General features: G+C 34.7%; 1 protein-coding gene across 2 annotated transcripts in view; it reads left to right on the top strand.

Annotated features, from left to right (window-relative positions):
* The window catches only part of FAM171B (family with sequence similarity 171 member B), an 84,616-nt gene that overhangs the window by 48,790 nt on the left and 9,190 nt on the right, over positions 1-26,636 (top strand). The window contains exons 2-6 of one of the 2 annotated variants that reach the window (XM_043995043.1): positions 11,779-12,012; positions 14,313-14,405; positions 16,838-16,996; positions 24,289-24,348; positions 25,708-25,824. In XM_043995043.1, the coding sequence (XP_043850978.1) occupies positions 11,779-12,012; positions 14,313-14,405; positions 16,838-16,996; positions 24,289-24,348; positions 25,708-25,824 (663 nt within the window). Of the gene's footprint in view, positions 1-11,778; positions 12,013-14,312; positions 14,406-16,837; positions 16,997-24,177; positions 24,349-25,707; positions 25,825-26,636 lie in introns of both variants that reach the window. The other variant, XM_043995042.1, reaches the window with a different exon arrangement.

Raw genomic sequence — 26,636 nt, 5'->3', positions numbered from 1 at the left:
CAAAAGCCTAGAAAAAATAGAAGGGAATGTGAATATCATATAGGTAAAAAACTGACCTGCAAAATAGATCAAGGAGATGTAATTTAAGAATCAATGGATTACCTGAAAGTCATGGCCAAGAAAATGAGCTTACACATGATATATTAAGAAATTATAAAGGAAAACTGCCTTGATATATTAGAACCAGAGGGTAAAGTAGAAATTTAAGGAATCCACTGCTTATGTACTGAAAAAAATTCCCATCTAAAAATATACTCCTCTTTCTCCACTTAGTCTCCTACCTCTGCTATGAGGGGAGAGGCATGTTTCACTACTCATGAAGTAAAAAGTGTCACTAAACTGATGTCTTTCAGTAATGTTTTTTGTAGTTATTGTGTAAACTGGCGGTTTTTGTTGTTGATTTTGCTTAGTTTTTTTCTGTATCAGTTTATACAATCTCTTCAAGATTATCTGATATATTCATTTTTAATGGCACAATTATATTTTATTATAGAAATCTAACAGTGGATAGAGTTAGCCTTGAAGCCAGGAAGACTTGGTTCATATCATACCTCTGACACATACTGGCTGTGTGATCACAAACTAGTCATTGATTCTCTTAGTTCACTAATCAGTGTTCTAGACCTCTTAAGTTGTAAAGAAGGTGTTGACCTGCTTTGGTGGAATGTTTCTTTACCTGGGAAGGATTTATACCAATGAAACCATAGTTGCAGTCTCTGACCCTGTTTCTACATTTGTGTGTGTGTGTGTGTGTGTGTGTGTGTGTGTGTGTGTGTGTGTATTTGCTGCTCTACAATTAATAGAATTCACTATTTCTCTGGTTATTAGTGATTTGGAGCTTTCCCCATATTACTTATAGGCTACATAGACTGCTTGGATTTTTCTTTGAGAATTGTTCATGTCCTTTGTCTACTTATCAATTAGGGAATGACTCCCATTTGAATCTGTTCATTATATATCTTGGAAAAGAGACCTTTATCAGAGGAAATGTTTCTCCCCTATTAAGTGTTTCTCTTTTAATCTTTTTTTTTTTTAGTGGGGCAATGAAGGTTAAGTGACTTGTCCAGGGTCACACAGCTAGTAAGTGTCAAGTGTCTGAGGCTGGATTTGAACTCAGGTACTCCTGAATCCAGGGCCGGTGCTTTATCCACTGTGCCACCTAGCTGCCCCCCTCTTTCAATCTTTTAGATTCATTGGATTTGTCAAAAAATTTAATTTTATATAATAAAAATTGTCCCTTTTATCTTCTTTGATCTTCTATCACTTAATTAGTCATGATTTCTTCCCCTAAGCATAACTCTAACATAAATTACTCTTTGTTCTTCTAATCTGTTTATGATTGACTTTTTATATTTAGGTCATGTATCCAATTGGAAATTACTGTAGCATATGGCGTGAAGTGTTGGTCTAAACCTACCAGATTACTATTTGGAAGTTTTTGTCTAATAGTGACCCTAGTAGTTGTGTTTTTTAGGTCAGCAATAACTAATTTGCTAGGGTAGATTGCATCTATATATTCTATACCTACTCTCTTCTACTGATTGACCTCATTATTATTTTTTTTTTTGGTGGGGCAGTGGGGGTTAAGTGACTTGCCCAGGGTCATACACCTAGTAAGTGTCAAGTGTCTGAGGCTGGATTTGAACTCAGGTCCTCCTGAATCCAGGGCTGGTGCTTTATCCACTGCGTCACCTAGCTGCCCCTGAACTCCTTATTTTTTAAACAGGACCAAATCATTCTGTTACTTACTGCTTTGTAATATAGTCAGGATCTGGTTTTCTGCATTACTTTGTGATGGTTTTATGTTCTTATACGGTAAGTTTTTGTAAAGGGGTCAAGCACAGCTGAGAAATATGTATACTCCTGTCTACTACCATTTAATAGAATTCTACCACTAGAGAGCTATTATATCTAATTTTTATAAACTTGTATTCATATCTTTACTTTTTTCTTTTTAATTTTTTTAATTAATAAAGTATTTTATTTTTTTCCCATTATATGTAAAGATAGTTCTCATCTTTTGTTTATACAAGCTTTACAATTTCAGATTTTTCTCCCTCTCTCCCCTCCCTTCCCCCTCCCCTAGACAGCAGGTAATCTGATATAGGGTATATATATATATATATATATATATATATATATATATATATATATATATATATATATATATATATATATACATATATATACACATAATAACATTAATCCTATTTCTGCATTAGTCATGTTATAAGAGAAAAAAATCAGAGCACTGATGAAAAACCTCAAAATAGAAAAAAACAACAGCACCAAAAACAAAAGAAATAGTATGGTTCATTCAGCATCTATACTCTGCAGTTCTTTTTTTTTCTTTTCTTGAATTTGGAGATCCTCTTCCATCATGAGTTCCCTGTAACTCTTCTGTACCATTGCATTGGTGAGAAGAATATAGTCCATCACAGTAGATCAGCACTCAATGTTGATGATACTGTGTAGTGTTCTTCTGGTTCTGCTCATCTCACTCATCATCAGCTCACGCAACACCCTCCAGGTTTCTCTGAACTCCTCCTGCTCATTGTTTCTTACAGCACAATAGTATTCCATTTTATTCATATACCACAACTTGTCCAGCCATTCCCCAATTGATGGGCACCCCCTCAACTTCCAATTCCTTGCCACCACGTAAAGAGCAGCTATAAATATTTTTGTACATATGGGTCCCTTTCCCCCTTCCATGATTTCTTTGGGAAAAAGACCCCAAAGTGGTATTGCTGGGTCAGAGGGTATGCACAGCTTTATCGCCCTTTGGGCATAATTCCAAATTGCTCTCCAGAATGGTTGGATTAGTTCACAGCTCCACCAACAATGAATTAGTGTTCCAATTTTCCCACAGCTTCTCCAACATTTATTATTTTCCTTTTTGTCATTTTAGCCAATCTGATAGGTGTCAGGTGGTACCTCAGAGTTGTTTTAATTTGCATCTCTCTAATCATTAGAGATTTAGAGCATTTTTTCATATGGGAATAGATAGCTTTGGTTTCTTCATCAGAAAACTGCCTGTTCATATCCTTTGACCATTTCTCAACTGGGGAATGACTTGGATTCTTATAAATTTGATTTAGTTCCCTATATATTTTAGAGATGAGGCCTTTATCAGAAGTACTGGCCACAAAAATTGTTTCCCAGCTTTCTGCCTCCCTTCTAATTTTGGATGCATTGCTTCTGTTTGTACAGAAACTTTTTTAATTTATTGTAATCAAAATCATCCATTTTGCATTTTATAATGTACTCTATCTCTTGTTTGGTCATAAACTGTTTTCCTTTCCAAAGATCTGATAGGTAGACTATTCCTTTCTCTCCTAATTTACCTATGGTATCACCTCTTATGTCTAAATCGTGTATCCATTTTGACCTTATTTTAGTATAAGGTGTAAGATGTTGGTCTATGCCTAATTTCTGCCATACTATCTTCCAGTTTTCCCAGCAGTTTTTGTTAAATACTGAGTTCCTATCCCAGAAGCTGGAGTCTTTGGGTTTATCAAACACTACATTACTAGTGTCATTTACTACTGCATTTCCTGAGCCTAGCCTATTCCATTGATCTACCACTCTATTTTTTAGCCAGTACCATATAATTTTGATGACTGCCACTTTATAGTAAAGCTCCAGGTTTGGTACCGCTAACCCACCTTCCTGTGAATTTTTTTTCATTATTTCCCTGGATATTCTTGATTTTTTGTTTTTCCAGATGAATTTTGTTATTATTTTTTCTAGCTCTATAAAATAATTTTTAGGTAGTCTGATTGGTATGGCACTGAATAAGTAAATTAATTTAGGCAGTATTGTCATTTTTACTATATTAGCTCTGCCTATCCATGAGTAATTGATATCTTTCCAATTATTTAGATCTGATTTGATTTGTGTGAAGAGTGTTTGGTAGTTGTGTACATAGAGTTCCTGGGTTTGTCTTGGCAAGTAGACTCCCAAGTATTTTATATTATCTAACGTTACTTTAAATGGAATTTCTCTTTCTATCTCTTGCTGCTGGACTTTGTTGGTCATGTATAGAAATGCTGATGATTTATGTGGATTTATTTTATATCCTGCTACTTTGCTAAAGTTGTTAATTGTTTCAAGTAATTTTTGAGTTGATTCTCTAGGATTCTTTAAGTATACGATCATATCATCTGCAAAGAGTGATAGTTTTGTTTCCTCCTTGCCTATTCTAATTCCTTTAATTCCTTTCTCTTCTCAGGTGTTTTTATTAGGAATGGATGTTGTATTTTGTCAAAAGCTTTCTCTGCATCTATTGAGATAATCATATGATTTTGGTTGGTTTTCTTATTGATGTGGTTGATCATGTTAATAGTTTTCCTAATGTTGAACCAGCCCTGCATTCCTAGTATAAATCCCACCTGGTTAAAGTGTATTATCCTGGTGAGCACATGCTGTAATCTCCTTGCTAATATCTTATTTAAGATTTTAGCATCAATATTCATTAGGCAAATTGGTCTATAATTTTCTTTCTCTGTTTTTGCTTTGCCTGGTTTTGGTATCACCACCATATTTGTGTCATAAAACGAATTTGGTAGAACTCCTTCTTCACCTATTTTTCCAAATAATTTGTATAATATTGGAATTAATTGTTCTTTAAATGTTTGGTAAAATTCACCCGTAAACCCATATGGCCCTGGGGATTTTTTCTTAGGGAGGTCATTAATGGCTTGTTCAATTTCTTTTTCTAATATGGGTTTATTTAAGGATTTTATTTCCTCTTCAGTTAACCTGGGCAGTTTGTATTTTTGTAAATATTCATCCATTTCATTTAGATTGTCAAATTTATTGGCATACAGTTGGGCAAAATAATTCCTAATTATTGATTTAATTTCCATTCATTGGTGGTAACATCACCTTTTTCATTTTTGATACTGGTAATTTGGTTTTCTTCTTTCTTTTTTTAAATCAAATTAACCAATATTTTATCTATTTTATTGGGTTTTTCATAAAATCAGCTCTTAGTTTTATTGATTAATTCTATAGTTTTTTTGCTTTCAATCTTATTAATTTCTCCTTTAATTTTCAGAATCTCTAATTTAGTGTCTAATTGGGGATTTCTAATTTGATCTTTTTCTAGCTTTTTAAGTTGCATGCCCAATTCATTAATCTCCTCTTTCTCTTTTTTATTCATGTAAGCATTTAGAGCTATAAATTTTCCCCTAAGCACTGCTTTGGCTGTATCCCATAGATTTTGGTATGTTTTCTCATTATTGTCATTCTCTTGGATATAGTTATTGATTGTTTCTCTGATTTGTTGTTTGGCCCACTCAGTCTTTAGAATGAAATTATTTAGTTTCCAATTGATTTTCATTCTACTTTTCCCTGGCTCTTTCTTACATGTAATTTTTATTGCATCATGATCTGAAAAGGAAGCATTTACTATTTCTGCCTTTCTACATTTGACTATGATGTTTTTGTGCCCTAATAAATGGTTAATTTTTGAAAATGTTAAAATTCTCCCTTGCTTTTGTCCTCCCTTCTATCAGTCCCCCCTTTCCCTCCCCCTTTTGCTTCCCTAAAGAATGAGTTAAGTTTCTTTATCCCAATGAACGTATATGTTATTCCCCCTTTGAATCAAATCTAATGAGAATAGGGTTGAAACAATGTTCACCCCTCCTTTCTTTCCCTCTATTGTAATAGGGTTTTTTTCACCTCTTCATATGATATAATTCATCCCATTCCACCTCCCCTTTCCTCTCCTCCCCATAGATTCCCTTTTTAACCTCTTAATTCTTTTTTGTATCATCACCTCAAAGACAATTTTTATTTATACCCTCTGTGTAAAGTCCTTCTTTCTGCCCAAATACATTTACAATTCTTAAGAGTTATGAGTATTATCTTCCCATGTAGGGATATAAATAGTTTAACCTAATAGGGTAACCTTCTCCCCCCCCCCCCCCGCCCATTTACCTTTTTAAACTTCTCTTGAGTCTTGTATGTTGAGATCGAATTTTCTATTCAGTTCTGGTCTTTTCACCAGGAAAGATTGAAAGTCCCCAATATCATTAAATGTCCATCTTTTCCCCTGAAAGAAAATGCACATTTTTGCTGGGTAATAGATTCTTGGCTGCAATCCAAGCTCCTTTGCCTTCCAGAATATCATATTCCAAGCCTTGCGGTCCTTTAATGTTGAAGCTGCCAGGTCCTGAGCAATCCTGACTGTCGCTCCATGATATTTAAATTGCTTCTTTCTGGCTGCTTGGAGTATTTTCTCCTTCACCTGATAATTCTGGAATTTGGCTACAATATTCCTTGGAGTTTTCCTTTTGGGGTCTCTTTCAGGAGGTGATCGGTGGATTCTTTCGATGATGATTTTATTCTCTGATTCTATGATATCAGGGCAGTTCTCTTTAATAATTTCCTGGAGTATGGTGTCTAGATTCTTTTTCTGGTCATGGCTTTCAGGCAGTCCAATGATTCTCAAATTGTCTCTCCTCGATCTGTTTTCTAGATCAGTTGTCTTTCCAATGAGGTATTTCACATTTTCTTCTATTTTTTCATTCTTTTGATTCTGCTTGACTGATTCCTGGTGTCCCATGGATTCCTTATCTTCCAACTGTCCAATTTTAATTTTTAAGGCATTGTTTTCTTCAGTAAGATTATGTACCTTTTTTTCCATTTGGCCAAGTGAATTTTTTAAGGCAGTGTTTTCTTCAATGAGATTATGCACCTTTTTCCCCATTTGGCCAGATGCATTTTTTAAGGTATTGTTTTCTTCAGTGAGATTATGCACCTTTTTTTCCATTTGGCCAACTAAATTTTTTAAGGCATTGTTTTCTTCAGTGAAATTATGCACTTTTTTTTCCATTTGGCCAGTCAGCCTTTGTGCTTCCTTTTCCAAGCTGCTGATTCTTTTTTCGTAGTTTTCTTGTTTTGCTTTCGTTTCTCTCCCCATTTTTTCTTCTACCTCTCTCAATTGATTTTTTAAATCCTTTTTGAGCTCTTCCAGGAAGGCTTTTTGTTCTTGAGACCAATTCACCTTCCCTTGTGAGGCTTCACATGTAGGCAATTTGAGGGTATTGAGTTTGCATTGGCTTCTTCCCTATTGATACAGAAGCTCTCAATGGAGAGGGCTCTTTTTTGCTTCTTACTCATTATTGCAGTTTATTTATTTATTTTTTAAGTTGAGTTGAGGTCTGCTCTGGGGGCACCAGGGTCCCTGTTTTGGGCTTCTTGTGCAGGGGTATAGGTGCTCTGTGACCGGCTTTTTACTCTGAGGCCTTTATAATGTGTGCAGTTTGCTCCCCTGCACTTCCTGTCTGAGTGTGCTTGGCCAGTTGCCCGATCCCGGCGCCCGATCCCGCCTGCCCCGTTTGTGGCCCTCCCGGCCGGTGCAGATAGGTTTTTCCACTGTCCTTCTTGGCCACCAGATTTTTGAGCCAGGTTCGAGGGGCCTCAGTTGTTCAGCTGTGCCCCGCAGCTCCTGCTGACTTGCCCCGACCCCCTTGGTGCTGGGTTGCTGCCCTGCGCTGGGCCTCCCTTTTGCCTGAGTCAGACCGACCTTTTCCTGAAGTCTTCTAAATGATCTCTGGTTAGAAGACTGTGTCTCTCTGTCCCTTTGCAGGTTCTGTAGTTTCCGAATCCGTCCAGAGGCTTGATTTAATGTTCTTTTTGAGGGAACAGAAGGAGAGCTCAGGCAGCTTGCTGCTTCCTCTCCCCTATCTTGGCTCTGCCCCCCTCTTTCAAAATTTTTGATTAGATCAGTTGGGACTGATAACAAGCAGTATACCAATGTCTTCCTCTATTATAGTTTTATTGTCTCTTTCTCCCCTTTCTTCCTTTATCTTTTCCTTTAAGTCTATATATGTGACATTTGGTTCATGTATATTAAGTATTGAAATTAATTCATTGTGTATGGTACTTTTAAATAAAATGCATTTTCCTTTTTATTTCCGTTAATCAGATCTCTTTCTTCCTTTTAAAAAATGTTTGCTGTAAAACAATTTTAAGCCTAAAAATGAAGGGGAAAACTACTACAGACATATACTATATATGTTATTTCTAATGAATGAGCCTGCTTGAATACATTTGGTTTATAGATTCATCAGCTCATATGCTTTAATTGTTTCCTATTTGATGATTTTACATTATGGAGTTCCAGTAAAATTCCCTTATGAGGAATCTTTTAATATGATTTATTGAACAAATGGTTGCTATCTAAAAGTTCAGTTTCAAATAAGCTCTAATATTATTTTTATATCTGAAACTCATTCATTTAATGTTAAAATAGTGATTTTAAGAATGCTATTTAGATTTTTAAATTGTTGCAAATTTGATGTCATTTATTTTAGCATGAAACAACCATACTATGTCAGGTTAATGGTAAATTTTTTAAAAGTAAGATCAAATTATTTGAGGAACAGATAGAGTTGAGAACTTGTAAGCCTTGGTGGATACCTCCTTCCAAATTCTTTCATAGACATCTTTCTCATCATAAAATAGTAAAACAATAGTGACATCTCATATTCAGGAGATATTAAGATTAACCAATTATAATCATATCTTGATTATCCATGATAATGGAAGAGAGCACAGGGATCATTTTTTGGGGGTATAAAAGGTGATTTTTATATTTATTTTGGAATGTATATGTTTGATATGCTTACAATATCCATACAGCTTTCAGCAGAATAATGAAACCCTGTTGTAAAGGCTTGACTATCCAGGTTATGAATCCTCATTCTTTAATCACTTTCTTTTCCCAATATACTTCCAAACTGAGATTCAGCTTTTTATTAGCTTAAAAAAAGTAAGCACAGGCTTTTATTTTTGTTGCTGTTCAGTTATTTAAATTGTGTCTGATTCTTTGTGACCCCATTTGGAGTTTTCTTGGCAAAAATACTGGCATGGTTTGCCATTTCCATTTCTAGTTCCTTTTACAAATGAGGAAACTGAGGCAAACAGTTAAGTGACTTGCTCAAGGTCATACTCAGCTAGTATGAGGCTACATCTGAACTCAAGAAGCAGAATCTGCCTGACTTCAAGTTTAGTATTCTATCCATTGAGCCACCTAGCTACCCCACAGGCTTTTATACATAAGATTAAACATCCTGTAATTACAAAATATTTTTTCCTATGTTCATATAGAGAACATTGTTTTGCATAACATTATATCCTTTCCACAAAAAGGATGTGGGCTGGTCTTTTCTTTCAAACTTGCTGGCTCATATCTTCCCCAGGATAAGAAGATAATTAATTGTTTTTCTTTTTGCATTTAAAATAACAACTCTCCTAGGCTAAAAAATTATCTACCTTATGCCAGTAAAAGATTTATAATAAGTAAGATTGACTAAAAACTTACCAGCAGGGTTTTCATTGGTTATGATTGTCAGTAATTTGTTTATCTTATAGTTTTAAAGGGGGGAAAAAAAGGTTAGTTCACTCTTGCACCATCACCATGGTGGTGGTGGTGGGGGGACAGCATAGCATAAGGCTAAGAACAGTGAATTTTATTGCAAAATGAGCTAAAGTCCTGGTTTGCCAGTTATGAGGTGTATATAATCAATCAAGATGTATTTATTGAGCACCTACTATGTGCCTCCTACTGTGCTAGGCTAAGAATTTAAGTATAATGAATGAAACAATATCTACTCATCAAGATCTTACATGAGATTCAACTTCCTGAACTCTCCATAAATTGGAATGATGGTGCTTATACCACCCACCTCAAAGAGTTTTTGCGTTGAAAATGCTTTGTAAGGTGATGGATGAATGTGGGATCTTGTAATATAAGTAGTCAGGATAAAATCAACTCTTGTGTTTACAGAATCAGAGAATTGGAGAATTGGAAGGGACCTCAACAGCTAGCTAGTCCATTTAAGAAGGAACCCTCACTATAGAATACCCCATCAGAGATCATACAGCTCCTGCTTGAAGACCTCCAAAGAAAGAGAAACCCCCTACTTCTCCAGGCATTACAGTCTACTTTCAGACAGGTCTATTTTTAAGGTTTTTTTCTTACTGAGTCTAAATTTGCCTCTTTACAACTTTCACCTGGTTCTGTCCCTCTGGGGCCGAACAGAAGTCTAGCCTTCTTCCACTTGACAGCTCTTCAAGTATCAAGGTATTAAATAACCCCTGAATCTTATTTTCATGTAATTATGGCTTATAAAGTGTTTTTTAAATAATGTGAAAATCTTTTTTCCCCTAGTTAAAAAGAAAGCATGTTTAGCCATGGTGCTAAGATGCATGTTGAAAAAGAATGATTTTCCTGGAGTTATTACTCCCTTTGAGCCAGAAAGCACTATTAATTATTGAAATTGTCCATAATAGTGTTGAATTAGAGTTCCTGCGACTCAGTAGATTTAGAAACCTAGATACAATTTAGTCTTTTTTATCATAAAATAATTTTATTATTTTCTAGTTACATGTAGATAGTTTTCAGCATTTGTTTTTATGATTTCTAGTTCCAAATTTTTCTCCCTCCTTCCCCTCCCTCACCCTTCCCCAAGACAGCAAGCAATCTGATATAGGTTATATACAGTTTAGTTTTAATAATGAAGATTAAAGCTTTATTTCTGCTTGAATTGGCTCCAATTTTAATATCCTAATTTAGGAATATAATAGATGGTCTTCTGATAAAGGGCAGTGCTCCTCTTATACCAAGAGTTATTAATCTTTTTTTTTGTTTGTTTGTTGGGGACCACTTTGGTAGTCTAGTTTATAGACATCTTTTCAGAACAATGTTTTTAAATGCATAAAGTAAAATCCATCAGCTTACAAGGGAAACCAGTCATGCTGAAACAGTCATGAAATTTTTTAAAAAGCTCATGAACCTCATATTAAGAACAGCTCTCCTATGCCGCTTCAATATCATAGTGATGTCTTTATGAGTAATCTAACCAATTTCCACTTGCAATAATTTTTTTCATTAATATCATTATATAACCTAGCAATTCATTGTCTACCCTAACCAAGGAAATCCCTGCTGACAAATTTTTATTAAAACTTATTGACACAAATCAGATCATTGTTTAACAAAATTTTTAACAAACAGCAACTCAATTATCTCCTGTCCTAGCAAAGATGTGAACCAGTAAGTTTGAAGGAACTATGCCGATTCTTTTCATTAGTCTGAAAATTAGAGGAATTACTATCCAAAACAGTAATGTAGACTATAGAGGTGATACTGATGAAAATTCAAAAAGAATTAAGGCTATAACCTTCATCTCTCCAAATATTTAAATCACTTTAACACATTTTTGTTGGCATTAGTAAGTGCTTATTTTTATGTACTTTTGTATTATAGGCAAGTACAGCCATATATTTCTTACACTAAGTACCAGAAAATTCCTTTTGATCTTATGAAGAATATTATCAATTTAGTACTTTAAAGGCCACAAACATAAATGAATGAGCTTCTATGGAAGCATACCCTATTTCTTGTTGGCAAGAATAGGAATTAACTTGGCTCAATTTTATGAAGTTCATTGAAATGTAAAATTGGATGTTTTGGGAGAGAAAATATAATTCTCTCCATATTTTTTTCTTCCCATTTGAAAAGAGATTCCACTTTAGACAAATATTTTTGTTAGGTTAAAAGAAATATACATGTGTATTTATATATATGTACATATATACATATATATAGGATAGTAAGAAACAGGAGCAAATATTTCATATTTCACAAATTAATTTTCTATACTAATGTACAACGAATGATTTTGGATAGTATCTTACAACCCATATTCTAGCATGTAACATACTTCAATACTAATATCTGACTTCTTTTTTTCCTTTTAGTATCTCTGTTTTTACTGAAAGTCCATGTGAATGATATTATCAGTCGTCAGTACTTACGCCAAGCAGTTGTAGAAGTGTATGTGAATTACACAAAGACAAATTCTACTGTAACTGGAAACAATGGAGCAGTGTTAATAAAAGTTCCCTATAAATTAGGTGTCAGCTTGACTATCACAGCTTACAAAGATGGCTACCTGCTAACACCATTACCTTGGAAGACCAGAAGAATGCCAAGTAAGCCTTTTAAGAATATTACTAATTAACTCTTTCCTCGTCTTTGAAAATCTATCTTATTCTTTTTGAATGAATATAACTCCACAAAATTAACCTAAATAAATCAAGACTGAATGCCAGTCTAAAGAAAAACAAGAGGTATTTTTGCCCTGTATTATGGTTTTATTTAAATACTATTTTGAAAAGCCTTAAAAAAAGCTTTCAATAAAACTCATGTAAAAAAGCTTCTAGATGTACATGCTATTTACAAGAAAGTGCATATTGAAGTAAATTGTCCATTTTGGGGCAGTAAATGGTAAATTCCTCTTTATTGGCATGCATGGTCTAAGTCATTGATAAAATTGTTTAAAACGTGTATAAATGCTGTCCAGTTCTCCTTAACCTGTGTAAATATTTCTTCTCATTCTTCAAGGACTTGTTCATGCACCTCTTTATCAAATTTTCTCTAAGTGCTCCAACCCATATGGATCTATTTCTTCCTGCTCTAAATGCCTTAAGTATTTCTTGTCTATGCTGCACAATGTTGGGTGTAATTATATATTGTTTTTGATTGCTTATGAGTAATTGTGATATAAAAGACAGCCAACCTCAGGACCAAGAAACCATGGATTTATACCTCTGATATATATCAACCGTGTGATTCTGGATACTAGTTACTTACCTTCTCAGTGTTGTAGGGAACTCTCTAAGATTCTAAGTTATACCATACCAGAAACTGTTTTAAGACTCAAAAACTGTGTAGGACTTCCCTTCACATTGACTATAACTATCATAGAGTTGGGTTTTTTTTTGAGATATGACTAATTAAATTCAAATAATTAGGAAATTCCACTATATAATTACATATAATTAACTGATAAATTTGTGTATTATAGACTAAAAATCTTTTATGTGACCCCTAAGGAGCCAATATCTTGGGATAGTAGATAGAGGGCTGAGCTTAGAATCAGGAGTTCCTTTAATCCCACTTCAGACACTTTTTCACTGTGTGATCCTGGACAAGTAACATAACCTCTCTGGGACTTCATTTCCTCATCTGTGAAATAATGGGATTAGATTTGATTACTTAGAAGTTCCTTATAGTTCTTAATCTGTGTTCTAAATCTGTGATCAAGGATAGTTCAGTTATGATTAATATTATTTCCACTTTTGACAAGAATGCTAGGCTTGTCAATGAAATGCCAGAGACATGGTATATCTGGCTTTAAGCAGAATATTACATAAAATTTCCTGAGCCTTCCTTGTGAATAAACCAAATATGTAGGCTAAATTAAAGCAGAACTGATCGAATTATCCCAAATAAAGGGTTAAAGTCAACTTGGGGGAAGGACTTTAGGAATCTTGTTTGTCCCCACATATCTGTGACTTGGATGAATTGGGTAGCTAGATGGTACATTAGATAGAGTGCTGACCTGGAGTCATGAAGAACTTAGTTAAAATTCAGACTGAAATACCTACTAGACGTGTGACCCAGAGCAAATCACTTAACCCCTACCTCAGTTTCCTTAACTGTAAAATGGATATAATAGTAGTACCTACCTAATAAAGATTTATTAATAACAGCATAGAATCCAGAGGGATGTGACAGTGCTGGTATATATTTTGTGGGTTAGGAAAAATAGTATTATGTTCTGTTCTGAATGGCACATTTTAGGAGGAATATTGGACAATCTGGATATTATCTAAAGTAGGGCATTCAGAATGATGAATGCCATGGAAAGATTGATTGAAAGAACTGGTAGGGAAGAATTAGGTGGGGCATAATATCTTCCTCAAGTATTTGAAGGGCTATTATAAGCAAAACTCATTAGGCTTTGCTTTGCCTGGATCTTAGAGGGCATCCATTACAATCCCATCATTTTATAGTTAAATATTCCGAGGTACAGAGAGATTAAATGAAATGACCAGGGTCACATAGTTAATTAGTGTCTAAGACTGGTTTGAAACCAGTCTTCATGTTCCAAATCTAGTATCTTATCCACTACACATGAGGAAGTCTTATTTCATATAACATGCCTTAAGTACTTTGGAATAAGTTTATTTATCGTAGCAAATAAACTACCAACCTTTAGTAGATATACTCATAATGTCTACTCTGTTTTTTTCCTTTATTTTATCTTAATCTTCCTTTTTCCTCCATCTTTTATATTTTGCATTCGTGTTTTTCCTCGCTGTACAGTTGCCTGACTTTCCTATACATTTGGGCTGTTCAACACTTTTCAGAGCTGTTGGAACAGAACTAAATTTGTTGCAGCTTTCTCACACTTAATAAAATATTCTAAATGTGTTATATTTCACAGTATATTCATCAGTGACACTTTCACTGTTCCCTCAAAGTCAAGCTAATATATGGCTATTTGAAGATACTGTTTTAGTTACTGGAAAATCATCTGGTAAGTACAACACTCCTTAATCTATTATGTAAAGTGATTATTATTATGTAATTAAAATTCTTTATTAATAAACCAGGTTAATTAGATCTAGGAAATCATCTAACAGAATAGATAGAGCTAGTACTAGACATATTTACTGACATTTGCTCATTAAAAAATATCTCTGTTCTCAGGATAGTATACGTTTTATCATATGTGAAATAAATATTAAGTGGTTAGTTGAAATTGGCTCCATTCCTAAGGTGGCAAAGGGATTAAAAAGAGTGTCTTATGTATGCAAGGCAGCCACACAGTAGAGTCCAGTGGGAAAGTTAGAAGCTTTTAAAAATTATTTTCATAATTCTTTTGTATGTCAAATAGCCAGTTATTTTTCCCTAAGTAAATTGTCTCCTATTTCCTCTGAATAGAGGCAGATCCTGACTTTAAAACACTTCACTTAGGAATGCCTTGTCCCCTCAATTGATTTTGACTGGATACTGAAGTAGTTAGATGCCCCCTCTCCACCATTTCTAGAGGCATAGGAGACCCTCCTTGTTGATGACCCTCCTTTTCTTCCCTTCTTCATTCTCTCCTGACCATACATCATCAGGATCCCATGCCTATGTTGTAGCTTATGCAGGAGAGCCTCTTTTTCCACTGCTAAGTTTAGTTGGAAAGAGATGGGGCTATGTTGACAGGAGATCTGTTCCTAGGGTCCCACAGTATATATCTAAATGAATTTGCAAATAGAAACAATATAGTATATGGTACTTATGTCCTACAGTAATGCTAAGTACTGGTCTATCTATTTATTGGTTAAATAGACTTTTATGTACTTTCTTAAAAACTTAAATCCCATGTATAACACTGTTTTCCAAGGTAATCTTTGTTCTTAGTTCCAAACAACTGACCATTTCTAAATTGAATTTTGAAATTGTTGTAAGCTATACAGGCCAGGAGTTATCAAGAAGTGCATGAGTATTTTCATTTTTAAATTCATATATACTAATACTGATTATTTAGCTTTCTATCCAGGATTCTTAAAGGTATGTGTTTTTGCTTTGTGAGGTAAGCCCCAAAAGTGACATGCCTATTGCTTTCTTAGTCATTAAGTGAGAAATAGACATGATAAATACACAGCTTTTCAATACAAATACACATGTAGTTAGATTAGCTAAAATGGGTAGACCCAAAGCCTTTAGGGTCTCTTTCAATTATTTTTTCACTACACTTCAATTTAACTGCACATATTAGTGCTTTCTGGAGGAAATGAAGGTAACTTTCAGTTTGGAAATAGTTGGGCCAGGAATTGGAATTTCATCAGTGATGAGAATTCAGAGTGGAAACAAGTGATCAGTTTGTCATGCAGATTGTCCCTTTGTCTGTAGCTTATAGCCTTTGAGAATTCTCTATCATTTATCTATCTATCATCTATCTTTTGTATATCTATCATCTATCATCCATCCATCCATCCATCCATCCATCCATCCATCCATCCATCCATCCATCCATCTATTTAACCTAACAACATACCTACCTTTCCATTCATTTATCTATCTATCTATCTATCTATCTATCTATCTATCTATCTATCTATCTATCTATCTATCTATCTATATCTATCTATCTATCTATCTATCTATCTATCTATCTATCTATCTATCTATCTATCTATCTATCTATCTATCTATCTATCTATATCATCTATCTATCTATCTATCTATCTATCTATCTATCTATCTATCTATCTATCTATCTATCTATCTATCTATCTATCTATCTTCTGTATATTTTTTGTAGATTTAGGGATTTGTTTGGGTCTGGACTTGTGATTTATATCAGTGTGAAATAACTCACAATCTGGGCACCTCCCTTCACCAATACAAATGGGTGACTTCTCTGTTACTTATAGTTTTACCAGTTGCATGGGACACTCAAAAATTAAGTGATTTACCCATGGTTACACAAATTGTGTGTCAAAGACAGGACTTTAAACTAGGTATTTCTAATTTCAAGGCTAACCCTCTCTTCACTATACCAGACTGCTTCCAAACAAGAATAAAGCTTCTACAGTGAAGTGACCTGAAACTCTGGGAAGGTATAACTACAAAAGCCGACATGACAGTAATCGTTTACAGGTCATAAGTACAAGTCAGGTGTGATGTTTAAAATCTAAATTGTTTTTCCCAAACTGCAAGTTACCTTTATTTACTCCAGAAAGCAGTGATACATGCGGTTGGGATTAGGAATTAGGAAAAATTATCTCTTTATTCCCTTTTAAAAGGCATTTGTTATTGCTTTCCTATTTTTACAAATAAGAAGATAAATTTTGGAGAAGAAAGAGTGATTTATAGTACAAACACTAATTCATGTCATTGTTTTACATTTATTCCTCATTCACTGGTTTGTTTACTTAATTTTGTTGTTTGCTAAATAAAAAAATTATTTTCCAGATGCCAAATCTCAACCAAGTGTGCAGTTTCCAAAGGCTTTAATTAAACTTCCCAGCAGCCATCATATTAGTAATGTCACGGGCTATCTTACAGTGCTACAACAGTTTCTGAAAGTAGACAACTTTCTATACACAACGGGAATTCTTCTTAATAAATCAGGTATTCAGTGTTCCTCTTAGTCTTGTAATGAAATTTAAATGTATCACAAGGACTTAAGCATATAAGGTATAGTTTTTAGGTAAATGTAGAAATATGGTACTTAGGTACACTTTTAAAGTTGAGTAGTTGATATAACCTGGAATTGTATATCTGTTATCAAGATGTCTATGTTAGCTTTGATTTTATCTAAAAGTGCAATTGACTCCCTATAGTACTTGATATAATTCCCTTTAAAATAAATGTGAATTTAATTTCCAGTGTATTTTTTCAATGCCCAAAGAACACTTTAAGAAAGAAAATGTATCATTATCTTTAACTTCTCAGATATCACTGCTTAGAAGTTAATCTATATTTAGTGGCTATAAGTAGGCTACAACATATTTTCAATTATAACTTGTACCTAAGAAGTTTCATATAAATAATCATCAGAAAACATGTATGACTACAAAGGGACATGGATTGGTATTATAGTGTAAATGAGAGATAACAGATGAGGGTATTACTACTACTTACTAAATATTAAAAGACTTTTAGGAGTCCAAAATGGAAGAGTAAAAGAAGCATCCCAGTTGAACTTTCCCAACATTCCCCAAATCAAATTTTGGAGTAGCAGAGCCAACAAAAGGTTGGGGTGACAAATTTTTCTAGCCTAAAACAACTTAGAAGGTTGGCAGGGAGGTCTGTGACTCCAGGGTGGAGGCCTGCCTGGAAGACATGCAGTGGCAGTACCACCACCACAGGCCTTGGAGGAAATAGCAGCAGCAACTCCAGCATCTCTTAGACCACAGATAGTAAAGGGATTGTATAACTGGTTAGAAAGAGATTACAGACGGGGCAGCTAGGTGGCTCAGTGGATAGAGCACTGGCCCTGGATTCAGGAGTACCTGAGTTCAAATCTAGCCTCAGACACTTGACACTAGCTGTGTGACCCTAGGCAAGTCACTTAACCCCCATTGCCCCGCAAGAGAGAGAGAGAGAGAGAGAGAGAGAGAGAGAGAGAGAGAGAGATTACAGACTACCTTTTGCTGCTACTGGGTACAGATGGCGCTGATTGATACTTTATTACTCATAAGCAGTTCTGGGTTACAATTCTAGTATACAGAGGAGCACTTGTGGTTGGTCACAAGGGAGTAGAGACCCTGGCCTCTGTTCCAATGCAGCAAGGAGCACTAATGCTTGTGGTTTCAGTACCTTGAAGAGGACCTGGCGGGGCAGCTAGGTGGTGCAGTGGATAGAGCACTGGCCCTGGAGTCAGGAGTACCTGATTTCAAATCCGGCCTCAGACACTTGACACTTACTAGCTGTGTGACTCTGGGCAAGTCACTTAACCCCAATTGACTCACTAAAAAAAAAAAAAAAAGAGGACCTGGCCTTAGTTTCACAAGTCAAGAGCAGCACTAGGACTTGTGACTGCAGGGAACCAGGGGCTCTTCCTGGGTAAAGACTAAAGGGCAGACCAGGATAGCAGTGACCACAGAACATAACTTTAACATATAGTTCAAAGTCAAGAAATAGTCTGGAAAAATAAGCAAACAGGAAAAACAAAAACAAAACAAAACAAAAATTCTACCATAAAAGCTACTATGGTGGCAGGGAAGGTTAAGATATAAACGTAGAAGAATTCAACAATATGAAAACAACTACATGCAAAGTCTCAAAGGAAAATGCTAATTGGGCCCAAGCCCAAAAAGAATTGCCGGAAGAGTTGAAGAAAGAGATGTGGTAGAGGAAAAACTGGGAAAAGAAATGAGAGTGATGCAAGAAAGTTATGAAAAGAGAATTAATGGCTTGGTAAAAGAAGGACAAAGAATACTAAAGAAAATAATACCTTAAAAAAACAGAATTGGCCTAATGGTTTAAAAAATGCATGAAAATTGGCTGAAGAAATAACTCCTTAAAAAGGAGAATTGACCAAGTGGAAAAAGGTACAAAAGCTCACTGAAGAAAATAATTCCTTAAAAATTATAATTGGGTGAGTTTAACCTAATGCCTTCATGAGACATCAAGAAACAATTCAAGTCAAAAGAATGAAAAAAATAGAAGAAATTATGAAGAATTTCATTGGAAAAAACTACTGACCTGGAAAAGCGATTGAGGAGAGATAATTTAAGTATTATTGGACTATCTAAAAGTAATGATCAAAAAAAGAGACATCATATTTCAAGAAATTATCAAGGAAAATGGCCACAGTATCTTAAATCAGAAGGTGAAGTAGAAATTGAAAGAATGCACTGATCACCTTCTGAAATAGTTCCCCAAAGGAAAACTTCCAGGAATATTGTAGCCAATTTCAGAGCTCCTAAGTAAAGGATAAATTATTGCAAGCAGCCATAAATAAATAATTCTAATATTATGGAGCCATGGTCAGGATCACACAAGTTTTAGTAGCTTCTACTTTTAAGGAACAGACAATTCTTGCTTTATATAAATTTGTATTACATAGATTTGACTCGCCAGTGGGTGTATGCCATGACCCCAAGCCAGTCCAAGCTCAGCTTCTAAGAAGGTGGTGGCAACAGCACTGTTGGCTATGGCTGTGGCAGTGGCAGTAGTGCTGATGCAGCCCTGTGCTGGGGTCCTCCACTTTAGAGACTGAATTCTTTTGGGTTCCATAGGCCACAAAGCCACAGATAAGGCAGGGCCATGCAGAGTCCTGCAAGGGGAAGGGGACATCTACTTATGTTAATTGAGAAGTGACTGTATTCCAGAAAGCAAAGGAACTATGATTACAATTAAGAATAATGTATCCAGCAAAAGTGAGTCATCATTCAGAAAAAAAAGATATTTAATGAAATAGAGGACTTTAAGCATTCCTAATGAAAAAACCAAAGCTGAATAGAAAATTTGACAAACACAAAACTTAAGAGAAGCATAAAAAGGTAAATGTGAAAGATAAATCATGAGGGACTTAATATGTTTAAACTGTTGATATTCCTATATGGGAGGATGATACTTGCAATACCTAAGAACTTTGTCATTATTTGGGCAGTTAGAAGAAGTTTACATAGACAAAGTGCATGAGAATGAGTCAGTTGGTTTGGGATGATCTCGCCCCCACCCCTCAAAAAAATTAAAAAGTGAGAAAGATGGATACAGTAGGAGAAGGGGAGAGAGAGGTAGAATGGAGAAAATTTTCACATATAAAAGAAGCATGCAAAGAAGAGCTTTTACAATGGAGGGGAAAATGGTTGGGGGTGAGCAATGCTTGATCCTCACTCTCATTGAAATTGGTTCAAAGACGGGGGCAGTGAGGTGGTGCAGTGGATAGAGCACCGAACCTGGAGTCAGGAGTACCCAAGTTCAAATCCGGCCTCAGACACTTAACACTTACTAGCTGTGTGACCCTGGGCAAGTCACTTAACCCCAATTGCCTCACTAAAAAAAAAAAGAAAAAAAAAAGAAAAGGAAATTGGTTCAAAGAGGGAAGAGTACATATACACAGTTGGGTATAGAAATCTAACTGACTCAACAAGGAAATGGGAGGAGAAGGGGATAAGAAATATGGGAGGATGATAAAAGAGAGGGCAGATTAAGTGAGGTAAGAGTCAGGCAAAACAGGCTTCTGAGGAGGTACAGGATAAAAAGAGAAAGAAGAATAAAACAAAAGAAAATAGGATGGAGGGAACTGCACAGCTAATAATCATAACTGTGAATGGGACTGGGAGGAACTCACCCATAAAACAGAAGCAGATAGAATGGATTAAAACCAGAATCTGACAATATGTTGTTTACAAGAGAAATAGTTGAAACAGAAAGACATGCACAGAGTTAAAATAAAGGACTGGAAAAGAATCTATTATGTTTCAACTGAAGTAAAAAGGCAGGGATAGTAATCATGATCTTAGACAAAGCAAAAGCAAAAATAAAACTATTTTAAAAAGATAATCAGGGAAACTGCCTTTTGCTAAAAGGCACCATAAGCAATGAAGTGATATAAAAATTTATGGAAAGTTTCTTTGATAATGGCTTCATTCTCAAATATATAGGAAACTTATAAAAAATAAGAGCCATTCCCCAATTGATAAATAGTCAAAGGATATTAAAAGGCAATTTTCAGGAAAAAAAATCAAAGCTATTTACAGTCATATGAAAAACTGCTCTAAATTACTATTTACATTAAAATTAAGCAACTTTGGGTTACTATTTCATACCTGTCAGAAATGACAAATGCTGGAGAGGAAGAGGGAAAATAACTATACTAGTTAACCATTGGTGGAGTTATGAACTAGTCCAGTTGTTCTGGAGAACAATTTGGAATTACGCCCAAAGAATTATAAAATTGTACATATCATTTAACCCAGCAATACTACTACCAGGTCTGTACCTCAGAGAGATCAAAGAAAAAAGGAAAATTACTCATATGTGAAAAAATATTTATAGCAGCTCTTTTTGTGATGGGAAAGGATTAGAAATTGAGGGGATGTTTCTTAATTGGGGAATGGATGAACAGGTTCTGGCATATGATTGTGATGGAGTACTGTTGTGCTATAAGAAATGTGAAGGGTGCTAGTTTCAGAAAAAATCATGGGAAGACCTACCTGAACTGATGCCTAGTGAAATGAATAGAACTTGGAGATCATTGTACATACCAACAGCCATGTTATAAAGATGATCAATTATGAAAGACTTGACTACTATGATCAATATGATGATCCAAGACAATTCCATGCTATCCATCTCTGGAGAGAGAACGGATGAAATCAGAGTGCAAATTGAAGTATAACTTTCTTGCTTTGTTTTTTGTTGTTTTTTTGAAATATGGCTAATATGGAAGTATGTTTTCCATGATTTCACATGTATAATTGATATCACTTTGTTTGCCTTCTTCGTGGATGTGGAAAGGGTAAGGAAAAGGGACAGAATTTGAAACTCAAAATTTAAAAAGAAAATGTTAAAAATATAATTTTTTTTTATTTTTTATTTTTTTTGGTTTTTTTTTTTGTTTTTTTAGTGAGGCAATTGGGGTTAAGTGACTTGCCCAGGGTCACACAGCTAGTAAGTGTTAAGTGTCTGAGGCCGGATTTGAACTCAGGTACTCCTGACTCCAGGGCCGGTGCTCTATCCACTGCGCCACCTAGCTGCCCCTATTTTTTTATTTTTTAGTGAGGCAATTGGGATTAAGTGACTTGCCCAGGGTCACACAGCTAGTAAGTGTTAAGTGTCTGAGGCTGGATTCGAACTCAGGTACTCCTGAATCCAGGGCCGGTGATCTATCCACTGTGCCACCTAGCTGCCCCATAAATTATTTTTTAAAAAGACATTTACAAAGGCCTCCAACATTTTGGTTAAATTCTTGATGAAGTTCCTTTGGAAGCACATGGTTAGGAATCACATAGGATGAAAAGCCACAAATGGGTCGATATCTACATTGATGGGGCAAATAGCATTGCTGACACCATGGCTCTATAGAAATTATTTCCTAAACTTGTTTTTAAAATCTTATAAAGAAGGATGATGGATAATTGTGAGAAATATCATCTCATAAAGCAGATAGAAGGAGTGGAGAGTAAAAGCAGTTTAAAGTATGTGTGGGATGAGACTCAAGTAAGCAGAATCATCCCAAGGACATTTAAAGCAAAAAATTGATAAAGTACAAAAAACAGAAAAAAATGAAAAGTTTAGCAAAGGTTAATATAACAAACTGTTTCTAATTGCTTGAGATCAAATATGGCACTATCAGTGGCATTAGAGAGAATAAAGATGGTTAAGCCAGATGTGTAGACCAAGTAAATTAATGAAATGAGGGAATTAGTATTGGAGATAATAGTCTTCAGAGAGTTGAGAAACTGGTATATAAAGTATCTGAAGGAGGTGAAGATACCAAAGGCATGGGGGAAAAATCCTAGTCCTTAATATTGAATAAAGGCAAATGACTGAACATCAACTATTGACTTATTTTACTTACTTTTATATACTTTCGAGACATATTGCTGAAGAGGTTGTCTTATTTCACTTATTTGTCCTTTTTGTGTACCTACTAGTCACTTCTCCTGTCTTTCCTCCTCTATTCTACTTCTCTTTGCCTCTGCTTTGGGTTGGTTCCAGTCAGAAAGTTGTGGTAAGGCAAACTCCCTAGGTTAGACAAGAGCATGAAATAACTGTCTAGATATAGTCAAGGAAGAAAAGGAAAATCAGAGGGGCCATTTCCTAGAGCCAGATACCTGACTTCGCTGAATTTCAAAATATGTGACAATGTCAGTAGGCTACATAACATTTTATATTTGTTTTCATTTACTTTTTTTAAAAAATTGAATTTACTTAATTACTTAATTTTTTTTCTGATTTGTGATTGATATTTTTCCTTAGTTATTTTCTATGATAGAAAATTATCAATGATATGGACATTCAGAACTTCATGACCTAAATAGTGTCATTTCTCTCGTATTGAGTCAGAGGCAAGAGTTGAGCCAAAAAAGGAAAATGCATTATTAGGAAACTCTAAATATTAATTTACATATATTTCCTATGATTTTTGCTTATGTGGTTAAAATTTAGAAAGTTCTAGCTCTGTCAGAAAGTGAAAATTAATTTCTGTTTATAGAAATCAGTTTTCTGTATAAGATGTCTCTGAGTGGACAGCTGTAATTTTGCAGGTACTTGAAATTTTCTCTTTTTCAAGAATCACATCACAATTTATTTTTAATATTTGAAGTATATACTGCTATTCTGTTTGGCTGTGTGAGTGAACAAAGCAGAATGAGGGAAAACTTATTTTCTACTTACTGTGTAGAACTTATATGTATCTTCCAAAGTTTTAAGAGGCATCATGATAAAATATGGAAAAACCTCTGATACAGTAAAATGTCACTAATATATTGGCAAATGTTTTATTACTCCCTTTTTAGAATTAAAAATTTTAATATATAACAATGTCAATTATATGGCTCATAATTTAAAATGGTCAAAGATGCATTATGTCAGAGAGAAGTTTATCAGATTTCAGTACAACCCACAGTTATTTTTTTAATTACTGATTTTAGTAATTTAATATTATAATTTCAAATTACATGCTCCTCTAATGAAAGTACAAAGATTGGATCTGTATGAACTTATTTGGGATAAAAACAAAGCTTTCAACAAATCAGAAGTATCTGATGTTTTTGTTCTTCACTTTTTTTTCCCATATTACCTTAACTGACTGTGTTTGATACATTGAAACAAAATAAGTCTTCTATTTTTAGGTTTTAAAAGCATTGAATTGACTCCTCTTGCTGCAATATGTGTGAATATATATTCTGGTGGAAAAGAGCTAAATGTGGATGGCTCCATTCAAATTACTCTTCCCCTTCTAGACACAAGCACTGCACAAGCAGGGGATGCTCTACCTGCTTGGACATTTGATATGAAAACTGGTATGTGGACTCTAAAGATTAAGAAATATGAAGCATTGAATACATTTTTTAAAAAAGGTTAAGCTATAGCGTGATGTTTCAGTAATATTATGTATTTTATCATATTTTCAGTATATAATAAGAATTTTAGGCTGTTGTGGTATTTTGTAAATTGATTAGGGAATATTAGGGCAAATTATTAATTTTACAAAATCGGGTACTTATTGAGATTATTTTTGCTAAATGCTTTCAATATATAACATGACATCCAAGAAAAACATTTTATTCTCCACATCTGTACCCTCAAAAAAATTCCTAACCCTTGATCTCCCTGTATCACTGTTTTATGGTTGAAAAAATATGCATATGCATATATACATGTATACACATACACATCTATTTTTCCCTTTAATACAGTAAAACCTCATTAGATATAGATGGCCTTAGAAAGATATCTCTTTGAAGAGTTTATATCATAACCAGGATGAAACAAAATAGAAAATTTAAGATTTTTAGACAAATATCTAGAATGCCGCAACGGGGTAAATCATCACCCATAAGGCAGCAAGGGACAGCTCATTGAGAACTCCAAAAAACATAGATTGGCTGGTCTAATCATGACCAAAAATAGGCTGTTAAGTGGCATTTGTGCAAAGAACATGGGAACTGGAGTCAGAGAGACTTGGTTTCAAATTCTGTCTCAGAAACTTTAAAGCTCTGAGACCCATTGGGCAAGTCACTTAACTCCTCTGTGCCTCAGTTTCATCTTCTGTAAAATGAGTTGGACTTGATGGCTTCTAAGATCTATAACTATAACTATATATAAAAACTCCATAGCCATAATCTTCTTATATCTAAATAAGACTAATATAAATACTATTTGGGTGATACATTAGTATTTTTCTTGGGTATATCTAAAAGTCCCTAAGACTTTTACCCAAAGCCTAGTTATCTTATCTGTCCGCTTCAAATTAGGGGTTGTACTCCCAGTCTCATCTTATGTAGTTCATATTTTTCAGAATACTCTTTGAAAAAATATTTTGATATATTGAATTGACATATTTTAATCTCAGATATCAGAAAATCTATTCCACTATCCTTAAAATATGTGTAACTATCATATTTACAAAGAAATGTTTTAAAAATAAAAGGCTCAGGGGCAGCTAAGTGGTGCAGTAGATAGAGTACTGACCCTGGAGTCAGGAGGACCTGAGTTCAAATCCGGCCTCAGACACTTGACACTTACTAGCTGTGTGACCCTGGGCAAGTCACTTAACCCCCATTGCCCCGCCCCCCCGCGCCAATAATGATAATAAAATAAAATAAAAGGCTCTGCATCTGAATTCTGCCTAATTAGAGATTATTTGGTTTCTTTTCCAGGTGCTTGGGCAAATCGAGGCTTGGGAATGGTCAAGAAATTTAATGACCAGTTAGTATGGACATATATGGCCCCACATTTAGGCTACTGGATTGCAGCACCACTTCCTGGAACCAGAGGTAATACTTAAAAAGCAAAGTGAAATTCAATGCTAACAAATCATTTTTATACTTTTTTCTTTTTTTGGTTTTGTTTTGTTTTTGCATATACTTTTTCAAATTGGTTGTTTCTTGGTAGTGGATCATCATGAATAAGCCACATTTTAAAGATTATTTGTATCCAGGTGAAACAAATATTATTTTAGTCTGAACATAATCTGACTTAATATATTCAGTATATTAAATATACATTAAATAATTCATCATGGCATAGAGTAAATGACATTGAATTGGAAGCAGACTTGGGTTCTAGTCATGTGTTGATTATGAAATAGCTATCTGACACCAACTAAGTAGCTTATTATTAAATAAATAATAATGAAACAATAACAACAATGCAACTTTTGCTTGAAGAATTCTAGTAATGGGGTACTTGCTACTTCTAAGGCAGCCTGTTCTACATTTGGTCAGTCTTCTGTGGCATCTGTCTTAAGTAGATTTCACTTAGTTATGAATTTTAAAAGTTAAAAAAATCTTCTCACATAAAAATCTGCTTGTGTGATGAAAAGGATTACAATAAATTTAAAAATTGCTAAGGTTAGACAAAACCCAAGATTTTACATTTATCTCTTTTTTTCTTCCTTTCTTCCTTTCTTTCTTTTTTTTGTGGGGTAATGAGGTAATGAGGGTTAAATGACTTTCCCAGGGTCACACAGCTAGCAAGTGTCAAGTGTCTGAATCTGGATTTGAACTCAGGTCCCCTGAATCCAGGGCCAGTGCTTTATCTGCTGCACCACTTAGCTGCCCGATTTTACATTTATCTCAAAAACATT

The sequence above is a fragment of the Dromiciops gliroides genome, chromosome 3 (genome assembly GCF_019393635.1).
Source record: "Dromiciops gliroides isolate mDroGli1 chromosome 3, mDroGli1.pri, whole genome shotgun sequence".
Lineage (NCBI taxonomy): Eukaryota > Metazoa > Chordata > Mammalia > Microbiotheria > Microbiotheriidae > Dromiciops > Dromiciops gliroides.
This window is presented reverse-complemented; position numbering and strand designations above follow the sequence as displayed.